The 22,182-nt window shown below is 44.0% G+C and overlaps 1 protein-coding gene across 2 annotated transcripts in view; it reads right to left on the reverse strand.

The window, feature by feature from the left end:
- The window catches only part of LOC124161021 (POU domain, class 3, transcription factor 3), a 495,257-nt gene extending 475,838 nt beyond the window's left edge, over positions 1-19,419 (reverse strand). Inside the window, exons 1-2 of one of the 2 annotated variants that reach the window (XR_006865301.1) lie at positions 16,997-19,419; positions 11,010-13,248 (exon numbers count right to left, since the gene is read on the reverse strand). Coding sequence is in view for 1 of the 2 variants with exons in the window: in XM_046537161.1 (XP_046393117.1) it covers positions 17,011-19,377 (2,367 nt within the window). In the remaining variant the exon portion in view is untranslated. Of the gene's footprint in view, positions 1-9,015; positions 13,249-16,996 lie in introns of those variants that run through there. The other variant, XM_046537161.1, reaches the window with a different exon arrangement.
- Between the last annotated feature and the right edge of the window lie 2,763 nt (positions 19,420-22,182).

A 22,182-nucleotide genomic window follows, 5' to 3' on the forward strand; every position in this document is an offset into this window, starting at 1 on the left:
ATGGGTTTCAATTCGTCCAAACTGACGTCGCAGAAAGAGTGATCCTGAGTATTTAAGTCGTAATTTGTTGACACTAATTTATCTGTTAGAAAAATGCCCCAGGAAGCCACTGCGAGCGTAAAAAAATCATTCAGAACTTCCACTTGTAACAGATAATGTAGCAGGGAATTTATGCCTGCGTTGACTGCTATGTTTTTGGAGTCCTTAACCTCAGTCACATAGTTTTCCCTGAGTAACAGTGGCAGAAAATTCTAGTGAAATAAACCAAGCACCCTGAGCACTCCATTTAAGTGTCAATTTGACTATAAGACAAACGGAGTAAGAAGCCGATGTGAACGTAAAAAAATCAATAACGACACCCTTTTCCCGTTTAAGAAAGAAGTTGATCGAGGAATGGTATTTTGATGGGCGCACGAAGCCACGTCTAGACCAGAACCTTTGCTTAGTAGTTATTCCTTGGTAACGGCGTGCGGTATAGAGGCCTTGGGGAATAAAGCCAACACCCTGAAAAGCGAATGGGAGAAGTAGCAATGGATACGAACTCCTTGGGCGGGCTCGCGGGGTTACTCTCCTGGGCCGAGGTCTGAAGCGTTAGCTTATCACCTCTGCACCGCAGAAGGGGGAGGACTGGAAGGAGCAAGGAAGGAGGCGCCGCCGCGATAGGAGCCCGACGACGCCTCCAAGGAAAGGACGGGGAAGGAAGGACGGGACGAGGAATCCTGCACCGTCACAAAGGCGGGCAGGTCCTACTATTAGCGAAACCAAGCAATATGCAATTAATATGCTACCAATTCTAGTAGATTTTCCTATGAGGAAGGAAAATCTATCGATCGAATCGGTAGATGGGAGAAGTAGCAGTTCGCGAATGCGTTTGTTAAAGGCGGAGGACTTGGCCGTCTCGGTCTGAATCCCATAAGCTCCACGTCGGACCAACAGTGGAGGCGGATCCGCGGACACCACTGGAGTCTCCCTCGAATAACTCCCGACTCGAGGCCGCGTAATCCCACCAATTTTTCTCAATACAAGGCATTTCATAAAGTCGATTCAATAAATCTCGAAGAGCTCATATCAATCGTCTTGCAAGCATAGCCTGTCAAATAAGCTCTTGGGTGGAGGAAGAATGTCTGATATTGAACCGCGATTTTATTTTTCTATTACATTCTCAAAAATCGCAATTATTTTTGTTAAAAAAAAAACTTTTAGGCTATGTCACCGTGTCAATTGTCGGGTCGCCCCAACTTTTCCCGACCGATGCCTATCGCTTTTGTAAGAGAATCTTCTTCTGATGGATTCCCTTCTGACAAATCCTCCAAAAACATCGACCAGCATCGGTCGGGAAACATTGGAGCCACCCAATAATTGACGCGGCGACATAGCCTAAAAGTTTTTTTAAGTAAAATGATGGAATCCCGCAAAAGTTTTGACGAAGATTCGCAATTATTTTTTTTTCAATTCTACGCACTGAAATACCTAAGAGATATTTTATGTTTCTCAATACAAGGCACTTCCTACAGTCGAGAATCTCGAGGAGAACATATCAACCGTATTTTGATCACAGTCCCTCAAGTAAGCTCTTGGGTATGCATAGAATGTCTGATATTGTACTCCGATTTTACTTTTCAATTACATTCTCAAAAATCGCGATTATTGTATCATTTCTACTGAAATAATAAAGAAAATTTTACTAAAATAAAATCCGTCGTGAGACAAGTGGTGCTACCAGGCATATAGCCTCATGACACCACGTGGGACACCTTCCCCCACTTCTTCCGAAATATGCATTCACTGATGGCACTTGTCACCTGACTATATTGTATCAATACGGATAACCTAAATGGAATAATATTTTAGTTCATAAATGATTGGTTGATGACAATTGAAGGTACACAGATACCATCAACATCAGTCAAAAATCGTAGGGTTTGACGCAGCTCTCTATTCCGCTCTCCTATCCGCTAGACTTCTCATAGTGACATATTTATTCTCTTTAACATACTTAATAACCTGTCCTGTATAATTCATTCGGGGCCATCACTTGCCCTTCTTCCCTTCCACCTGTCCTTCCACGATTGTTTTCATCAGGCCATCGTATCTCATAATGTGCCCAACTTAGTTGTTCCGTCTTCTCCTTAAGTTTTCTTAAAAGACTTCTTTTTCCTGCAGATTCAATTATATTGTAACAAATTGATTTTGAATAAAAACCCCTAGATAAAAATCAAATGGTCTCAGTAATGATCCAAATGGTTTATTTTTCCTGATGAACCTTGCATTAACAACTGGCTGAAGGATGACAGACGTAAGTCTGAGAAAGAAATGTATAAGCGGTCTCTTGTTTGATTTAATCATTTCCAAAAATAGAAAGATAATATCGGACAGCAAAAAATTTCGGCATAGATGCTCTACGCATCCTACTATGTGAGCAGTCCACCAGTAAATTGAGAAAAATCTAAAGACGTTTGCATTTATGCTAGATAAGAAATTACCTGTAAGAACTTGAAAGGAATTACTAGCAGACTTTCCACTCAACTTTTTTCTCGTCGAAAGGTAATATTATATTGCTCGTCACGAACATGGAACTACAGTTGATAACGATAATTTACGCACTCAACAACAAAACAGTAACACAGGCGATTTGAAAATTTTGCAACTCAATCACGTAATGTACTTAGCGAAGGAAGATTTTAATGCTGAAATAAACCATAATTAAACTATGCCTGAGAGATAACTATTTGGCCACATTATCGTAGCGGCAGAAAAAGACTTCACTTTCATATTTAAAGTGATTAAAACGAGTAAAAGTAATGGGTACGCACAAAACCTGTTCCAATCTTTGCAACGAAAGACAATTCTATCCACAGCCTGGTCGTCAATCCGTAGTACGTATTTTTATCCGTAACTTCGTGTGTTTAGCTTCGAAACTAAATTATCTCGCGAGTGACAAACCACGGGCCTACCTTGAAAATTCACCGCCACGAGGGTGAAGGGATATCCGACAAAAGAATGACTTTCTGTGAGTCGCGTGACAAGTGGACTGACAGGTGCGTTAAGGAGAGGCAGTATTTCGCGAGGTATTCGTTGAGGAGGAGAGGGAGGTGGTGAGAGTTGGTTTATTTCACCGGAATTTTTGAATACCGCGGATTCGTGGCATTTTGGCGAGAAATAATTACAGAGCAAATCGACCAAAAAGAACAGTTTAAAAACAAAGACTGATTTGAACGACATTCCCGTGGGTATTCCGTGGCAATCAACAGACGCGCACGTGGACACGAAATGGGAGTAACTAGTGGTTACCCGAATTCCCATGAGCACGAACTCCCAACTGCATGCCTACAGACTGGTGAAAACGATTGAAACTGATGCCATCCGCTGGAATTCAACGTAGGGATCCACTCGGCATGGTAATAGAATCACCGGCAACTACATTTATTTACCAGAGCATTGCATAAATAAATCACTGAGTAGGTACGCAATCACGCGTGCAGGTGCTTAGTTATATCATCCAAGGTTGAAAAAAGTAGGCCTTTAACTTTGACTAGACATCCATTCTAGACGGAGGGCTGATAATTTTGATAAAATTACGCACAAATAATATTTTCAGGCTTGAACACCATCTCAGCCTCGTATAACACCCAAAACCTAGCCACTGCTTCAACTCGCTTTTAGATGAAAGGTCGGGTAAACCATCCCACATTTGAACGAAGTTAGTTGACATGGCATCAAGAGCGACCTTATTCTCTACAATCATCACATCAGTAGCCAGAGACGAATCATGTAAAAGTGATATGTGCGTTAACTACATCGATTGTACTCGAGACATATTCTTCCTTGGCATGCTATGAGCTTCGATGACGCTTCAAAGAATCAAGATTTAAGAGCAGTTAATGGACAAAGAGAAATTGTGTTGATATAACACTAAACTAGTGATAACTATAATCCATATTTTTCCTATAATCACCATTGCATTCCTATCTGACGTACATCCCTTGGTCATAATCAATACACTTTTTGCAGGATTTTCCTAGAACCATTGCAAGCATTCATGCTCGGCTAATAATTTGCGGCTGAGTATGATGATAACCACATAGTTAAACCTAAGTTAGTGGATACTGCAAGCATACTTGAGAAAAAAATCCACGAATTCACGTTTACAATTCGTAAGTCAAATTCGAAGTCTAACAAGTCGAATTCGAAGCAAGACTCTCCGTCATAACCCGGTAGAATTTCGACCGGGGTCCGACCTCATTCCCTCTCAGCAGCAGCAGTTAAAAAAGGGCCCACCGAGAGCGACTCAAGGGTCAGGGTATATGTTCCTTGGGGGGGGGGGGGGGATAGGGAGGGTTGGAGGGCGTTGAAGGAAGGCCGAAGTAGTCGCATTCCGGTGGAATTCCTACGTCGTGAGTGAGGGTCGGCTGCAGGTCAGGGGCTGTGGCTGGTCAGTTGGGGTTCGGGCGAGTGAAGCGACCGCAGTCGGCGTGGCGTCGTCCTCGGGGATGGGAGGCGTTCTCGCCGGGGCGACTCCTGCGGCTGCGGGGGGCCGGGCCCCGATATCAACCCTCGCGCACGCGCGCAAACCCGCCGCCGATGGCGCCTCGGGAAACACGCACACCTTTTTCGCCGAGAGGCGCCGCGCACGACGCGACCAATCACGCAATCAGTCTCTCTCTCATGGCGGTAACAGATTCGCTCGCACGCATAGCGTCGATTTTTGGAACATGAACGGGTGCGGATTGAAATATTTCGTTAATTAGTACATCAAGGACGAGGGATATCTTCACTGGCGATAATTATTCGGGTAAAGCATGTAAATTAAAAACCAACTTTGGCACATTTAAGGTTTCTGCGATTCTCTCCCACGAACTCCGGCTATTTGATGAGAAAAAAAAACAGGAAATAATCGCTTAACTACGTAGTCCGTAAATACAAAACTGCTCGGTCCGCTCAAATTACTTGGGTGGGCACCGGAGAAAAATGTATGCTAAAAATAGCATTCTAAGAGATAATACTTCTACGGTAGACATGTATTTCATGCACTTATTCAGGTCAACATAACACTTCCTAGCAATGAACAGACAACAATATTCAGAAACATCTACACCAACTTTGAAAGCAGAATAAACTAAAGAAGTCGAATACTAACCGGCGACCTATGGGCTTGCCATTCCGCAACCGAAACTATAGTAGTTGGACAATTAAAAAAAGAATAATAAATAGGCGCAAAAGAATAGAAAAAGGAATCACAGCCATAAAAAAGGAAAATTCAACCCAGGAATGTGATCACAAGGATACCCGATGAATGATATTCGACTTTCGACAGCTGAGTAAAATCGATATCTTCAAATCGTAAAGGGAGCGCGAGGAATAAAGGAAAACGTGAGAAACGTCAGAAGTACGCGAAATGATTGGGAATAGCATTGGAGGCACGAATTCTCGATATAGTAACTGGACGCAGATTTGGTCAAAATAATTATGATTCGAAAGACTTCAGACTTTACCGGAGAGTAAGTTGGATGAAACACTATCGGGCTTCATATTTGCTCCAAGTCTGACCCGGTTGAAAGCACGGGAGTGCTTCACCCAACACCACAATTGTTAAAATCTGTGATTGTGATGGTGCAGGAATTGAGATAAATTTTATGTATATGGGAGGAAGATACATTTTCAATAGTAAATGTATATCTAAATAGTCCTACCTAAATTCAATGGAACCTCTTGGCAGCCATAAAGTCACGCAAAGTAAATTATTTTGTAGCGAGGGGAAGACAATCGCAATATCTTTCCTCGGAAGTATTAACAGATATAGTCTTCCAAGTGAAAGGTCACGTTCGATCAAAATCATAATTTTCACTATTAGAAACAAATTTTAAAAAGGTGGGATGCATCGAATTCTACGCAGAGGGAAATATGGAATAGGTTTAATGATCTCCGAAGCGTCTGGCTGATCACAGTTCTGAATAACTCCACGGAACCTGTCATCGGAATTTTTCCACGGAATGTAAAAATGAGCACCCACGATCAATACTATTTGGCTTTTGCCTGATAAATAAAATCAATATTTTCGTGAAGAAGGGCGACATTAAATCAAACAATGAACAAAATAAGAAATCCATGTCATGGTGGAACGTGTTATTCGTAAGAAATTTGGATGAGGTAATATGTGATTAAGCTTCTTGAGAGAGTTTTCAACAATAGAAAACACCAAGGTATTTACATAACTGAAGCAACCAATTTTTATGCCGACATGATTCAATTTCATCATTTTGCGGTCGATATAATAAGATGCCGATATAACCAAGTAGATTCGAGAATAACTGGTAAGTATGGAGTAACAGTAAGAAAAAATTGTACACAAAAACCAAGTACTACATAGTTTACTGAAAATTTTGGAGAAAATCTCTGAGATTCGAAACACGAATTCCCACCAAAACGAGGTGTGAGATAACTTAGATAAAACTTGGACCTGCCACAATGACATGGTAAGTGAGCCAAAGAAATAGTTCGCGACGACATGATAATTGATTCCAGTCATAAATTACGCTCCTAACCGCTAATCCGCGCACGTCAACACCTATTATATGTTTTTATCTGGGGTGAGTGGAGGCGTACTCGGATGCACGCACTACATTCATTTAAACAGCAGGATCAAAGCAAATAAATAGATATATCTACTAATGGTACGTAGAAATGATGTCATAGATAGGGGAGGGAACCACACGTTTGTTGCTGGGCATGATCACATTAATGTCCGGTAATCACATTGATGAAGAACTATTAAAAATTAAACGAACAAACTTTGTATTGATGCACCAATTTATTAATGCAAATTTTCTTCGCTTAATTATTGAAATGAATTTCCACTTCCCTATAGAGACTATGAAGAACTACTTTTAACAAAAAATGCTTACTTGCAAGCGAAATTAAAAGAAATTATCTCCACCTGACATAATTTTAGTTATAGAAGCCCAACAAGTACCCGAAAAATATTTTTTTAACGTTCTACCGTTCATGTAACAAACTATAAATACAATACGCCAATCACACCGCCGTTACGTATTGCGGGTTCACATTAGGATGTATCACAGAATTTATATCCTAAAATAAAAGGGTAATGGTAAAATTTGCGAAATTCACTCTGGTAAATGATGCAATACGGCCTAAGGAAACACTACGTATTCGATGATTAACAATAGATGAGTGACAAAAAATACTGAAACCAATTGTGATCACTAACTTTCGGTTTAAAATATTTTTTAGGATCAGTTCTCATGATCGTCGCGGGATCGCTTCAGCGCAAATTTTCACTACGATTCCTTAAGCGGCCGCGGTAGCAATAGGATAATTTGTCTTATTTATTTAAACATCATAAGCAAAAACTTTGGACAATTACACAGAGTAAACTCTGTCGAATTCAATCCTTCACGGCATTAGAGAATTGCAATAAGATCAGCGCAACGAAAAACTATGTGATCCATGGTATACTTTGGCAAGAACTATCATTGTGTAATGTTGAGTTACTAAATCACTGAAATGAAGAAATAATCGACAAATACACCAGAATTCTTACTCTTCTTTTTAAAACGAGTGGATTTATGTCTCTATGATAAGAGATATGTAGCAGGTGTTAAGTTCAGGATTTCTAAGGCGTGAAACTATCCAATTACTCTCAATAACTTCTGCTTGAAGCAGAGGAAGAAATCCCTTATCATACAGGAAAAAGCTCTAATGAGAGTGAGCTTAAATGAGCAAAAATAAAGTAGGTCTTAGGTGCCATACTAACGATGGCTGTCTGTATCACTCAGCTCAGGAATTATTGTCAGGAAGACAGAAGAAAGAAATAACCCAGTACGAGAAAGGATACTCATAACACAGAATAGTATTTTCCTGACGTCTGAAAATAAGATTCCCGGCCAACATACAATCTGGTATGACTCGAGCCATTAAAATCACGCCGAAAATCTAATCCGTCACCATAATTGGTTTTTCGGTGGGAGAGTTAAGACTTCCATGCAATAGGCTTCATGACGCGTGAAAATGGGAATCAATTGGCCTAGCAGGGGGCAGATCTCTCCCCCAGTGCCGCGTACGGATTCCGAGATAACATCTACCACCCCGTATTGCAGAGTGGAGGGAGCTATCGTCGTGCCCCAAACCTTATGGTCAATAACCGAGTGACATAGCCATTACGCCATCATAACCCAATGCTACACCACAGAATTCCACACGAAAACAAGAATAACGCTCCTAACAAATTAAATTAACAATACGTGGGCATAAAATCCTTATGGTACTCCTAAATTACGCATTGAATGTCTGTATGCAATATACTAACGCGTGGAGAACGTTTAACTCAGCGAGGGAAATTGAAAACTACACTTTTCATTGAAAATTCCCGCAGACCTATTGTAGTGTGAGCCATGTAAGCACCTTTTTTTAAACTTCTCTTCATTGTATATACCTCTTGAAGACAACAAAGTGAGAGACTGTAAATTGTAATGATTCAGTTTCTCTGAGACAGCATAAATGTCAATGTATCATTGTAGCTATAATAGTGGTGCCATCAGTGTGATCAATTGATTGAGCTGCATTGTAATTAAAGCATGCATGAACAATGACCATAATTATCAAAGCACAAGAATGCAGCATTGAGACACCAAAATAAGAATAAAACACACACAAAATGGTCATAAATCAATACCCAACAGTCATAAGTCCAGGGGTCATGATTTGCAACTTCAAATTCAATCATGAATTAGCATAATAACTTCAGCCAAAAAGTCAAAAGCAATTGCAAAAAAATAGAAAATCAATGATACATTAGATGCAAATCCATGCATTAAACATGTTATACAAGCATTATAAGATCATATTTATCAAATATGGCCAAAGTGGACATCAGGTCAATCCATTGCTGAAAAATAATACCTGATAATTTGAACCATGGAATTTAAGCAACTCAAAATGTCTAAAACCTTATTAATTTCAGTGTCTGGGAAAGGAATGAAAAAATTATTAACAAAATTATATTTTCTATTCATATTTTATTTATATATATATAATATGTATATTTGGCACAGGATCTCTTTTTTTCGGCTCAATTTGTTATTCTGGAAATGTGCACAACATTTACAGGTATACTGGCTCTTGAGTTAATAAATCCTTGGTGTAAGTTCTTTTTTTCGTTTATCAAATAAAATATCTAACAGAGTTCTTTTTTATCAACATCTTCTGTTTTGGTATCACTGACAATGATCACAAATTAATGGTTCCATACAAGGATGAAAATGGATTCTTACGGAGTCTCTCGTCACTTATGGATTAAAAATTCAGTCCAAAAGAAGTTCATTGTTGTTAATTGTTGCTCCTCATCAATGTCTGTCTGTATAACTTACACTTCGCACGGCTTCATAACTTTGGAACTACAAAATTTGACGAAAAATACGAAATAACTAGTGACAAAATATAGGGTTTCCTTTTTGTTAAGTACTTGATTAACCTGGACGTTGGACAATTTAGAACACTCTCCTTACAGTTACATATTTAACGGTTTAAGATTGATTCGATTCCAAATAATGGGGAGAAATACACAGACACTAGGGACATATAACACAGCAGGCGCTCCTATCACAAACCAGAATATAAACATTTGTGGAAAATCAATTCGTTTGACAAACAATTTCCAACACTTAAGCATTAGATATTCAACTGTGGCTGTGAAAACATATTACTATATCAAGAAAAAATTTGGTTAAGTTTTCTCTGATTTGCAACAATTTATGAAAGCCTGCTGACACAGATTTCGGAAATTTTCGGCTAGGGCTGGTATTTGCATTGAGTATCTTCCGCGCGTTGGAGCAAAACCTCTTTTGATTCAATGTTTATGGTAGAATTTCCTTTTAAAGCATAAATATTCATCACTGGAATTAAATGGAAAAAGATCACCATAAGGAGATATTAAAAACCTCGGCAGTTTCACTGAAAGACAGAAGATTGGGTGATACGCGATAGTTGCAAATGGAAAGTGACTGAAGAGATGAATAGTTAAAAAAAAACAATTACATATGTCTACCACGAAGACCAGATGAATCACTGAAGGTCGGTATGTAAATCAACCGTGGAAATAATCCGAATTATTTACAAATATTTACAACGTTAACGGAAAACTCGAAACATATACACGGAGAGAACGCGCGGAAAGCGAGGAAAGCGAACATATTCGAGTAATCGTCTACTGGGGACTTGACAAAATTCTTCTGACGATCTACGCTAAAACAAGGAAAACCGTATATTGCCATCATTATTCCGATCGTATTCAAATAACAAAAATATCCCATAAAAACAAACTAAACACTTTTTAAAAAATCAACAACAATGTGACTCCTGATAAACATAGAGTTTGGAGAAGATGAGGAAGGCTTGATCTCAACCACATACAAATTTCTTTCAAGAAAGTTTTCTAATGAGAACCCGAGTGGGATACTCGACTCTTTCCGAACGTTCAGGGTCCTTGAATGGGAGTTTGAGCGGGAAAACTAGCAACACGAGGTGACTTAGCGACAGGAAAACTATCTCCCTTTCCTACCTACACTGAACACCATCAGGGGACGTTTGGGGGGGGGGGGTCCCAACAACTTCCTCTGGATCATGGGAGGGAGTTGTACGCGTGTTATCGGTGGACATTTCTCCTGGTTGCTTGGTGGGGGGAGGTTCTGGGGGTAAGAAGACAGTGGCGGGTATTTTGGGAGGGGGAGGAACAGTTTCGGAGGGGGTATTTTGGGGGGGTGGCCTGAGGAGAGAAGTCTGTACTGACAAGCGGATGGACGGTCGTATGGGAGAACCCTATATAGAGCCAGAGAGAGAAAAGCAATCACCACTATTTCGGAACGAAAATTCCTCTCTTTTTTTGCGTCCCTCTCTCTCATTTTGCGCCTCCCCAGAGCTCGCGCCAACTCCACTCCGTAGGGGGGTCACACACACACTTGTCCGGTGTCATGGTGGTTGGTGGTGTCGCTCACCTTGCGCTCTCCCACTGCGACCTTCCGTCAGCGACGCCGGGCCGAGTCCCCAATCCAACGCCGATCGCAACTCTCTTTCTCTCTCGGTTTTTCTCTCTTCCGAGCCGGAGGAGTAGTCGTTGGGGATGTGGGGGGGCGTGGGAGGGCGGCGTAGAGATGTTTGGGGGGTGAAGAAGTGGAGGCAGCGGGAGAAAAAACACCAGAAGTGGAGTCACACCAGTATCACGGGACGTTTTTTTGTTTGACGGGCCGCCCGACCTCCCGGTCGATCGGCCATCGCGCCATCTCCAGCGGGGGAAGCCGACCGCGCGATTTCCCCAATGTGGTTTTCGAGCCTCGACGAAGTCCTCAACGTCGCCGTGGACTCAGAAGAACCTGAGGAGGGGGGTTTGGAGGCTGGTGTTGCTTTTCCACAGAGGGCACACTCGTTAGGGGCTTTAGGATAACAATTGATTCTTCATCCCCACCAATTTCTACCCCCTTAATTCCTTTTCTAATACAACTAACCTCCCATCCCCTGGCGAGATCCAGCCCGCAAAAAACTTACTTAGGTGCTAGTATTCTTCAAAAAATCTTCTTCAATTAATCTTTCCTCGTGTAAGAACTTCACCCCTTTCGAAAGAGCGCGCGGGAAACACAATTAAGCACACATCTTCGCTTTTTTTCTGTCGTATCCCACCTCGTAAAATTTAAGCCTTTTTGTATAGTTACAGATTTTTAGCTGGAAAATATATTTAATATTCATATTATCTATAAAGTTAGATCAATCCTTCCATCATCTTTTCACTTTTCTTATTTTTACGGAGCAAAAAAGTTCAGTTGCACGCGTTATAGGCACGTGCCCAAAAAGAAACAGAACGAGAAAGAGAGAGAGTGTTTGAGTAAAAACACACTGGAATCCGAGTCCTTATTAGATTCTGCTTTATCAAGGGAGCCATTTTGTTTCGTAATGTTGTCCTAACATTCTCGAATGATTTGGTCCGCAACGACGTGCCACAGAACAGGCCATCGCTCCTTTGTATCCTTTGATTTTTGTATACATATATTATATATACATCGTCAGTATATATATATATATTTAATTTTTTAATAGATTTTTTTCCTCATTGTTGGCAAATTCGTAATTTTTCTTTTCTTTTTTGCGGTTTTACTTATGGGAAAAATATAAACGTAAATTCTTTTATTACTATTATTCTATCTCTCGCTTTCTTTCGTTTTCTCTCAATTTGCTTCCATGGAAACCGCAGTTTCACGGGGAAAAACACGCACGCAAGACAAACACTCGTCATAAAATCGAACGACATTCTTCGGAATAAAGGACACATACCATCTCCTCCCTCCATAACCCAAAGAGAAACACATTCACTCAAAAAAAATCACAAATGCCACAACAGTGTCCCATTTCTCTTCGACTGTTTTTTTTTCAACTATGTACATGATGTCCTCTTTGCATCTTTGGAAGGTTTATCTCTCTCTCTTTCTATATATATTATGTCCATATTATTTATATATAATATTTATATCTATGTACTCGTTCGTATCGTCCATTTTTCGCGTTCATTTCCTGTGTGTGATTGTGTGTTTTTGAGTCTTTGTTTTGCGTGTGTATACTGTGTAATGTGTATAATAATATTCATGGCTGAATCCCAGCCAATTCGTTCAGTTCGTTCATCTCATGACCGTTAAACGGTTGAAAGGCTTCGAGTTCGAAAAAGTTCGCTATCTTTTTCATATATAACAACAATGTCTTTTTTTATCCCTCGTCTTTTGGCTTCCCGTTCGAAAATAACCGGAACGTTGAACGGTGTTTTGAAGAATTGGATGAACTCCCTCTTGGATGGGAGCTCTCCGTTTTTCCCTCCATTTTTCTCAGTAATTTCGAAACGGGTGAGCCGGAGGCGAGGGTGTCGCTGGCGGGGGCGACGTGATGAGAAGAGGTCCCCAGGCAGCCGCCGCCGCCGCCGCGGCTGCCTCCGCCCTCCGACCAGGGTCCGAGGACCGACACGGACCGCCACCGACCACCGCAGACACGGACAGGCCGGCCGGGAAGCCTCCCGGACGGCGCTGGAGCAGTTGCTGCTGTGCGGTCGCCTGCTGCTGCTGCAGTTGTTGTTGCTGCTGCTGCTGCTGTTGGTGGAAGTCCGCGCACCACGACGTCCATGGTGCGTTGGTGCCTTGGGCCCATTGGAGGAGGCCTTCCGCGTAGGAACTAGGGCGCTCATCATTTGAGCAGGGGTGCCTGAGGGAGACGAGGAGGAAAGAGGACGTAAAATGTGAAAAGCATCCACAACTTCCCTTGAAACAGAGGAAAAATGAATTTTAGACAGTCTTCCAAGTTATTGATCACATTAAATGAATGATACTACGTTTCTGATATATATTACGGCAGTTTTAGACTGATCAAATTTTAAACACGCGAATGAATCCGTAATCGTACTGCTTGCAAGGAATTAGAAGAGAATTCAGCAGTAAATCCTTAGGATACAAACTGCATCACATACCAAAGGAAATTCATAGTGCTTAGCATTAATTTTATTTTTCTCCTATTCTTATATAGAAAGGAGACCTGAAAGTATATCATAATTTGGATTTGGACTACAAAATGAATGAGACAAAACCAACGACTATACCTCTTCTATTGTATGCGAGCTGACTTCGTGGAATTTGCCCGTGGTTTATAAAATACGTAGATACTTTACGTATTCTATTTTAAGTACCTTATTTGTTTGAAAATATTCTGTAATGCAATTACTAATGGCTAATATTTCTATTACCCGATCAACCATTAGTTCAGACGCAAATTGCATACATGACAAGTCATTTTGCATGGAAAAATATTCCACAAGCAAACATTTTCACAAGATACTGAGCAAACATATAAGCCGAGTGACACTGCCAAAACAGCGAGCGCTGAATACCTTTGCCATAAATTGTCCAAAGAGAACATGCTATTACTGACAAAGCCAACTATGCGATAACTCTGGTCCGTAGACATACGGAGGGGATATAATAACAGAAGCAGTCAACTTAAGTTGGAAACATATTTACTCTAATATTTACCATTAATATTTTGCTTGGCCAGATAGTTATGCGGGAAACATTAAAAATAGAATGAGGAAAATTAAATGAAGCTCCTCATTTATTCGAATGAAAGTAATTTTTTTACGTTTCAATTAAAATACGGATGTCCACTGGTTGGCGAACTCAATATGATGTTTTCTGATGCCTCCGGACATGCAGAGGCTATGCGCGGGAGTGGAGGGCTCGGAAATACGTTCGTGAAACCCTGATCAAACTTCACAATTGGTAGGAAATATCACAATAAACTGACTAAGACATCGAGACAAGAATCAAATTCACTCTTTGGAGCGAAATATTAGCGTCGGAATTGAGAAAAGATAATAAATTTCTGTCCCGTAATTATTGGGGAGAATACGTTTACTGCCCAGCGAGCTAAATACCGTTGCACGGAATAATTATGAAGGCATTATTCAATTCGTAGCAAAATATGTGGCATGAAACGGGCATTTATCACATATGCACCACGGCGACACATGATCACAATTATTACTTCATACGCAACTTAGCAATGTTATTTATTTCATTTGTGATATAGAACTAGAACAATGAGACTAATTGTCACAAGGAGTTCACAAAAACTTTTCTAAATAGACAAAACTGAGATTCCAACCACTAAAACGGAAGCGACTACAACATACTGTTTTCACTAAAAGCTCTAGCTCACAAAATAAATGAAATTATTCATGTATATTTTTATCCATAAAGAATTGAAATCAACCAAACAATCTTGCGTGAAAATCTGAAGTCCATGATAGTTGGGTATGTGTCTTCTCTAGAAAAAATGTTGGAGAGAAAATAAAAACGGAATGCTTCAAGGAATTCATGGTGTTTCATGATAACATTCGAATTGCTGATCCATGAATTTAAACCTATGAAAATATCATGAATTGTATGCACGGACAAAGGGATACAATGCATGAGGTACCTGTAACAGCAAGAGAAATGTATCAGGTATGTAAAGGTAAGACAAAACTTTACCAACTGCTTTTAACGCGAAATCAAATCTGCTGCCGCTTAAAACGCCTTAGCCAAGAAATACAGCAACTCGTTCTTTTTATTGAAAAATAACTTATGTTAAACAGAGTAATTGAGGTAGTGAGAAATACACTCCCGAACCCATTAAACATTGAGCAGAATGATCTCTACCACAAGTAATTACGTAAGTTGATTAATTACGAAAAGAACGAAATAGTCACAACATTTTGATTAAACACTAAAGTATTAAAACCATTACATAATCCACTTCCATACGAGTATAAACACTTCACGATACGGATTAAGAAGTAATTGATTTAAATTATAAGCAGCATTATTTAATTAGCTATTGAACAGAAATGTATGTAATAACTTATCTCCTCAATAGCAGAGGAAGTTAGAGTACTCGTGATAAACACGGAACAGATACTATGTGAAAGTACTAGGAGTGCTCGTGACAGTAGAAATATTGCATTAGAGAGTATGATAAGAATGGAAAATTTGGTGAAGAAACTTACAGCTTTTTTACCCAATTAATTCTAGAAGTTCATTTAGGATTATGGGCTGAAATGTATTGGAACATGTCCTCCGAAGGATAAAATGTTAATAATTCTATGAAACTTCCTCATACCAGAACAAGTGAAAGGTAAGTCGTAGAACACAAGTGTCACACCTTTCATCAATCAAGTCAATAAAGGACTCCAAAGGAAGACTTGTAAAGGAGGACATAGAGATGTTAAACACCTATTAATAGAAAATATTTCAATGCGGTACTTAAATATAGATAGTATCCATTTTAACTGAATCAGAAATTGGAATTCTGAATCAGCTGCATATGGGAAACAGAGATGATTCCTGAATATTGCAGAGCCAACAAAGACCCTCAAGGAACGAAAGAAAAATTCAACATTCCTGTACTCTACACAAGATATTCAGCAACTGATAAACGAATATTAGAGACTCAGTACCAACTCTATACTTGGCGATTGAGAAGTTTTTCAAAAAATGAAAATCTTTATCCTATTGGAGTCATGTCATTATCCACCTTGCAGTGGTATTTGAAGGTACCACAGAGCTCATTATTACTTAGCATTTAAAATTTTGCAAATCTAGAAACAAAACACTAACTACATGCACAAAAACTCATAAACAGAGTTGACATAAATGACCCAATAGCGAGGAGATAGCTAACAGTTTTCGGATAGCTACATAGGTTAAATAGCTAACTGGCCAAACACGTGAGACAATGCATATAACGAGTCTTTGAATATTATTGTCTAGATGCAAGTATTGCTCTCATTCTCACGTTCAAGGTTCCCCGAAAAGTTTCCGCGAGCTAAACTAATAATACTAATAAGGTATATTAATCGGTATTGGTATCGGTATTAATACTAATAATACATTGTATATCTCAAGGTATATTAATCGGTGAAAGGATTCTATTAGTCCTAAGTAAATATGAGTATTCAGTAGTAGTTTGGAGATATACAATTCATTACGTACCAAAGGAACCTAATAGTGTTAAGCATCCACTTCATCTACGATTCTTAGCGGAAAAGAAGGCATGAATTTGACAGTGCCAATGCCTGATGTTTATAAACTAATTCCTCCTGAGTACTTATGGACATTGTTAGATGTTTTGATCAGATTCTACGAAACTCAAAACACTTACTTTGGCTGTGAACGAAGATATAGGTCTTCCCCACACATTCAAACACATCGGACTATTCTATGACCACATGCAGGTTGAGTCGGGGCGATAAGCACCAAGGTTAACACGTAACATACACAATGGATAGCACCAAACACCCTTCAATGCCACAGTTGTGATGATACTTGTCACTCCTAAGACCCCCCAACATTTTTCCCTCGTCTTCCTTATCACAAATACCGTATCGTCATACGGGTGGGTAAGGGGACTGAAAATTTACCTCTTAGCGCTGCGCTAGTGAGCCGTTAAGCTCTGGTGCGTGGGCAGGGGCTGAGGCGAGAGCATGGGAGGGCTGTGCGAGTGTCCTCCCATGGGCGAGCCGTGCATGGGCCCCTCCTGGCCGGGGTGGTGGCCTCCCGGATGACCGTGGTACCCGTGAAGACCCTGCAAGCTCCCGCCCTCGCCGACCATCATGCCGTCGTTGGTCGCACCGGGCAAAGTGTTCGGGGGCGTCATCCGCTTCTCCTTCTGCCTCCGGTTACAGAACCACACCCTAACCACTTCCTTCTCAAGCTGTAAGGAGTCGGCCAGGGAGGTTATCTCCTGCGCCGACGGTTTGGGTTGCTTGTGGAAGTGCGTTTCGAGCGCTCCCTTCACGGACACCTCTATGCTCGTCCTCTTCTTGCGCTTCCGTCCCTGCGCCGCGATCTTGTCGATGGACGTGGGCGACCCCGTGGTCGAGTCCGCCTCTTCCAGCCACTTTTGGAGCAGAGGCTTCAGTTTGCACATGTTCTTGAAGCTAAGTTGGAGGGCCTCGAACCGACAGATTGTCGTCTGGGAGAACACGTTACCGTAAAGCGTCCCCAGGGCAAGCCCCACGTCGGCCTGCGTGAAACCGAGCTTGATCCTCCGCTGCTTGAACTGCTTGGCGAAGGCCTCGAGGTCGTCGGACGTCGGCGTGTCCTCGTCGACTTCGCCTCCTTGACCACCGACGCCCCCGAGGCCGCCCCCGCCGAGCACTCCATGGGGGTTGTGGTGGTGATGGTGGTGGTGGCTTCTGGGGTCCAAACCCTGGCCCCCGGCGCCTCCCAGGGACAGTCCATGTGGGGGCGGGGGCAGGGGATGTGGGGGCGGCGGGGGACTACCATTGGGGACGTCCCTGAGCGACGTCGCGCCGTGGTGGTGGTGGTGGTGATGGTGGTGGTGCGCTAGATGGTGCGGGGGCGGCGGTGGGTGGTGGGCGTGGTGCGGGTGGTGGTGCCCGCCTCCGCCGCCCCCTCCGCCTCCCGCGGCTGCCGCAGCCGCTGCCGCCGCAGCCGCCGCCGCTGCCGATGCCGCGTGGTGCGGGTGGTGTACCGCCGCGTGGTGCACGGCGTGGTGCTGGTGGGGCGGTGGTGGTGGGTGCTGGTGTGGGTGATGGGCCCCTAGTCCGCCTTGGGGTCCCAGCATCCCGTTCATAGAGTACACAGAGTGCTGCAGGGGGGACGCACCACCACTGCCCCCGCCGCCCCCGCCACCCCCACCGCCGCCCCCGTTGGTGGGCAGGTAGTGGGCTCCCACGGGGGTATGCCAGGCGTGTTGTTGTTGCTGTTGTTGTTGTTGCTGCTGCTGGTGGGGCTTTATGTCTTGGTGGAGGTGCATATTCGAGGAGGCGGAAACAGCCGCGGCGGCCGCCGCAGCTGCCGCCGCCCAATGTCCAGCGTCTCCGCCACCGTTTCCGCCGCCGCCCCCACCGACCGGGGGCGGCAATCCTACCCAGGGGTTATGGGTGAGTCCGACGGGGGGATGATGGTGGTGCTGCGAGCTTGGGGGCAGGTACTTCATCTCGAGTGGCGATTCCCGCGGGGAGCCGTAGCCGCCCCCGCTGCCGGAGCCACCGCCGCCTCCGCCGGACCCGTTGCCACCGCCGCTGCCACCACCATTGCCCCCCGCCCCTCCGCCGCCGTTGCCCCCTCCGCTCCCGGAGGAGTTCACAATGTTCATCACTGCGTCTATGCCGCACGCCAAGACGCCGCCGCCTCCGCTATTGGGGGCCCCGCCGCCGCCGTGGCCTCCGCCGTTCGCCACAGAAGACACGTTCGCACTAGCCGAAAGGAAGGCGGCCGTGGCCATAACTAAGGGGCGAGGGGGGCGGGAGGAGGGGGGCCCGTCGCCGCGACCCGGCCCCCGCTGCTCTTCGCCCCGCGGGGAGGCGAGCGGCGGCGGCGGGGGAGGCGGCGGGGTGGCCGAGTACGGACGACCGCCTCCTCCTTCCTCCGGGTGGGGGTGGGGCGGCGCGGGGTGGTGGTCGCCGCCAAAGTGAGGGGGGACCCGCGGGGGGGACACCGGGGACGGGGGCCACCACGAGGCGGCCGAGTGCGGCGCGGGCGAGGCCCCGGGAAACAGCGCCACAGTAGCGGCGTGGTGTCGCGGTCCGTAGCCGCCCGCCTGAGATGGGGGCGGCGGCGGTGAAGAAGGATCCTCCGGGCCCCGGAGGAAGAGTCGTCGCCCGATGCTGGCCGCCGCGGCGCTCGACGACGGCGTGGTGGCTGCGCCGTATACCGAAGTGGAAGAAGAAGAGCAGCTGCTTCCCTGCGACGTGCTGCTACCACTGCTGGAGTACGAGGACGTCGGCGGTGAAGGCGGCGTCCTGTCCCGTTCTGCTGCTCTCTCCAGGTTCATGCGTTATGCATGCGCACAGTTCCTTCTCCTGCTGCCGACTGCCCCGTCCGTGCGGAGCCTTCCCCGTCCTTCTCGCCCCACTCCGGAGGCCTACTCCGCCTCCTTCCCCCCCTCTATCCCCCTTCTCCGCCTGCAATGCCCCCACACCACCGGGAGGCGGAGCGATGTGGGCCGGAACCCGTTGACGCCCTCTCTAAGGCCTCCTATTGGAGGGAAGCGGATTCCGGCTACGTCACGGGCGGGATGCGATGCGGTTGGCTGGCTGAGTCCGGCCCACCGAGGGCCTGCCCCCCGCGCCACCTCTGGGTCGCCCCGCCCAGCCTCAGTGTCGAGGCGAGTGCGGGAGAGGTCGGGTGCCGGTAGGCGTGGCTGTCTTCCCCGGCCGGCGCGTCCAGGGGGCGACCGCGAGCACAACCCCCTTTCGCTCCGGGAGAGAGGGTGGAAGATTTCTGCTGCGGCCTGCTGACGGCGGCTCCTACCCGACGTCATCGATCGTCGGAACCCAGAGCCGTCGAGACAACTTCTCAGCACGCAACAAGGGAGGAAAACAACAATAACATTGGCCGCCCGAAATGGTTTCGGAGATAGTTCGTCGACTGTTTTCGCATCGTTCTCCACACGGCCGCTGCGATGTTGAAGGGCGTGCGCAAGTTTTGGTATCCCAACGCCTGCTAGATTCATGTGAACCCATAACAAAAACAGCTCTTACTTCAGACAAATTTTTCCAACTTCAGCCAGGTCGTCATGCATTTATCTTCATTACCAGAGGTGAAATCAAATGAGTAAGATTTTAGCAGCTCAAATGCTTATTCCGTCAGGTCCAATATTGTTTCCAGTGATATACTTCATTCGTGTACTATTACCAGCCAGTTGTAGTCGCAAGAGCGATCTACTTTCCAAGGTCCAGCTTTAGTATAATAAGTACGAATCTTTTATTTTCTTCGAAGAAAACAATAATATAGACGATGTAAGGTGCTAATTTCACCCTTCTTTCGCCTGCTTTTGACGCTCTCCTGCAGCATTTCTACAATTCGTACGACAATTATCACTCTCCGTTTTGGCTGAAGCACATATTCCTGCCAATAAAATCAACATACTCGACACAACTACATCTCGTGGCTATTTCGTGGCTATTTCTCCACGCCTCAATGAAGTAGTTTAGTACTTCGTCGATGATTATTTCGCCTTCTTAAATCAATTTTTTAAAAGGAGCATCCGATTTGAGTGCTTCTTAGTAGCATTTCAATACATAATTTTTTAACAGTAGTTTTTTCATCGCTAAGCATATTAAATTCTCAAGTCCTTTGTGACCACCAAAAATATTCAAGGGAGGAGACATCTGGAATATTATTGGTGTATTTTAGGTTGATTGTTTAATATTTTGGTTAAAGCCCGCCGCGGTAATTCAAGATTCCTAGTTCGAGCCCAGGTATAAGTGAATTATTTCTATAATGGCCTTTTTAACGGCAGCTAAGCAAGAGTTGGTAAACCGCTGACGAGTGAACTTTCAGAGTTAAAGGAGATGTCTGTTCATGTGATATTCCTACCCACATGTAGATCCACCTGTCTACGTGTTGTTCCGACATGAATTTATAGGGGCTCCGTATCCGTTACGGTTTCTCGAAAGTCAACACAAGGCCTGCCACATATCGCGACGGGCGTCACTGTTTTCACGCCTTTTTCTCCGCGACTTAATTAGGGTTATGCTGTTTTAAAAAGCATCGCGAGCTAGGAATGTGAGACTCAATGAAATAGTAGGAGGGGAAAAACTTGAGCAGGTTGAGCAATTCAACTATTTGGGTAGCACATTAGAGGAAAACAAATACAGCAGGGAGGACGTCAGAAAGAGAATTGCGTTAGCAAAGGAGGCGTTCATGATCAGGAAGGTGCTTATAAGAGGATATTTTTGAGAGAGTTTAAAGATAAGGTTAGTGAAGACTTTGATCTGCAGTGTATCTCTTTACAGCTCGGAAACGTGGACACTAAGGAAGGGGGACGAGAGAAGATTGGAGAAGTTCGAGATGTGTGTGTGTGGAGAAGAAGGGAGAGATAAAAAGTGGGCGGAAAGAATAAGGAACGACGAAGTGCTGAAATATGGTGGGTGAGGAGAGGCAGCGTTTATATGAGATACGGAGGAGACAGAAGGTCTGGATGGAGCGAATACTGATCGGGAAGGAGATTTTGAAAACAATGCTAGAGGGTTAAACGTTGAACGAGGGAGAGGAAGGAAGAAAATGGGATTTTTAGATAGAATGAAAGGGATTAGGCCTTATTGTGAATTGAATAGGTAAGAACATGAAGGAAGAGGAGTGGCGTAGCCAGGAAATCCGTTGGGGGGGGGGGGGTCCAAAACCACGGTGGTTTTTTGAAAAAAATGGTACTAAGAGAGGGTTTTTTAATAATTTTAACACTTTTCATAATCGAAAAAACTTCATTTGCTAAAGAAATGTTTTGTAAATTCATTATTGTTCAATATTTTGTTTTCTTTTTTGAAGGAAAATCATTGTATTTTAATATATTTCGGGGGGTCCGGACCTCCCGGTCTCCCCCTTGGCTACGCTACTGAAGAGGAGGCTCATCGAAGACTTCTTAAGTATCCCACGGAAGCTAACCTTAATCGGTAAAATACTTTAATAAGCTTCATAGCGGGGAAGACAAGAATTGCCGACCGAGAGTGATGTTCCCATTTGAGTCTGGCGGGACGTCAGGGTCGCTATCGATCTTTCTCATCCTCCTCCTGTGTCGCTGGAAACCCTTTTCAGCCACCCCAGTCGACCCCTTAGCACGCTGTTAACGAGCCCAGCG

This window comes from Ischnura elegans, chromosome 6 (assembly GCF_921293095.1).
Source record: "Ischnura elegans chromosome 6, ioIscEleg1.1, whole genome shotgun sequence".
In the NCBI taxonomy this organism is placed as follows: domain Eukaryota; kingdom Metazoa; phylum Arthropoda; class Insecta; order Odonata; family Coenagrionidae; genus Ischnura; species Ischnura elegans.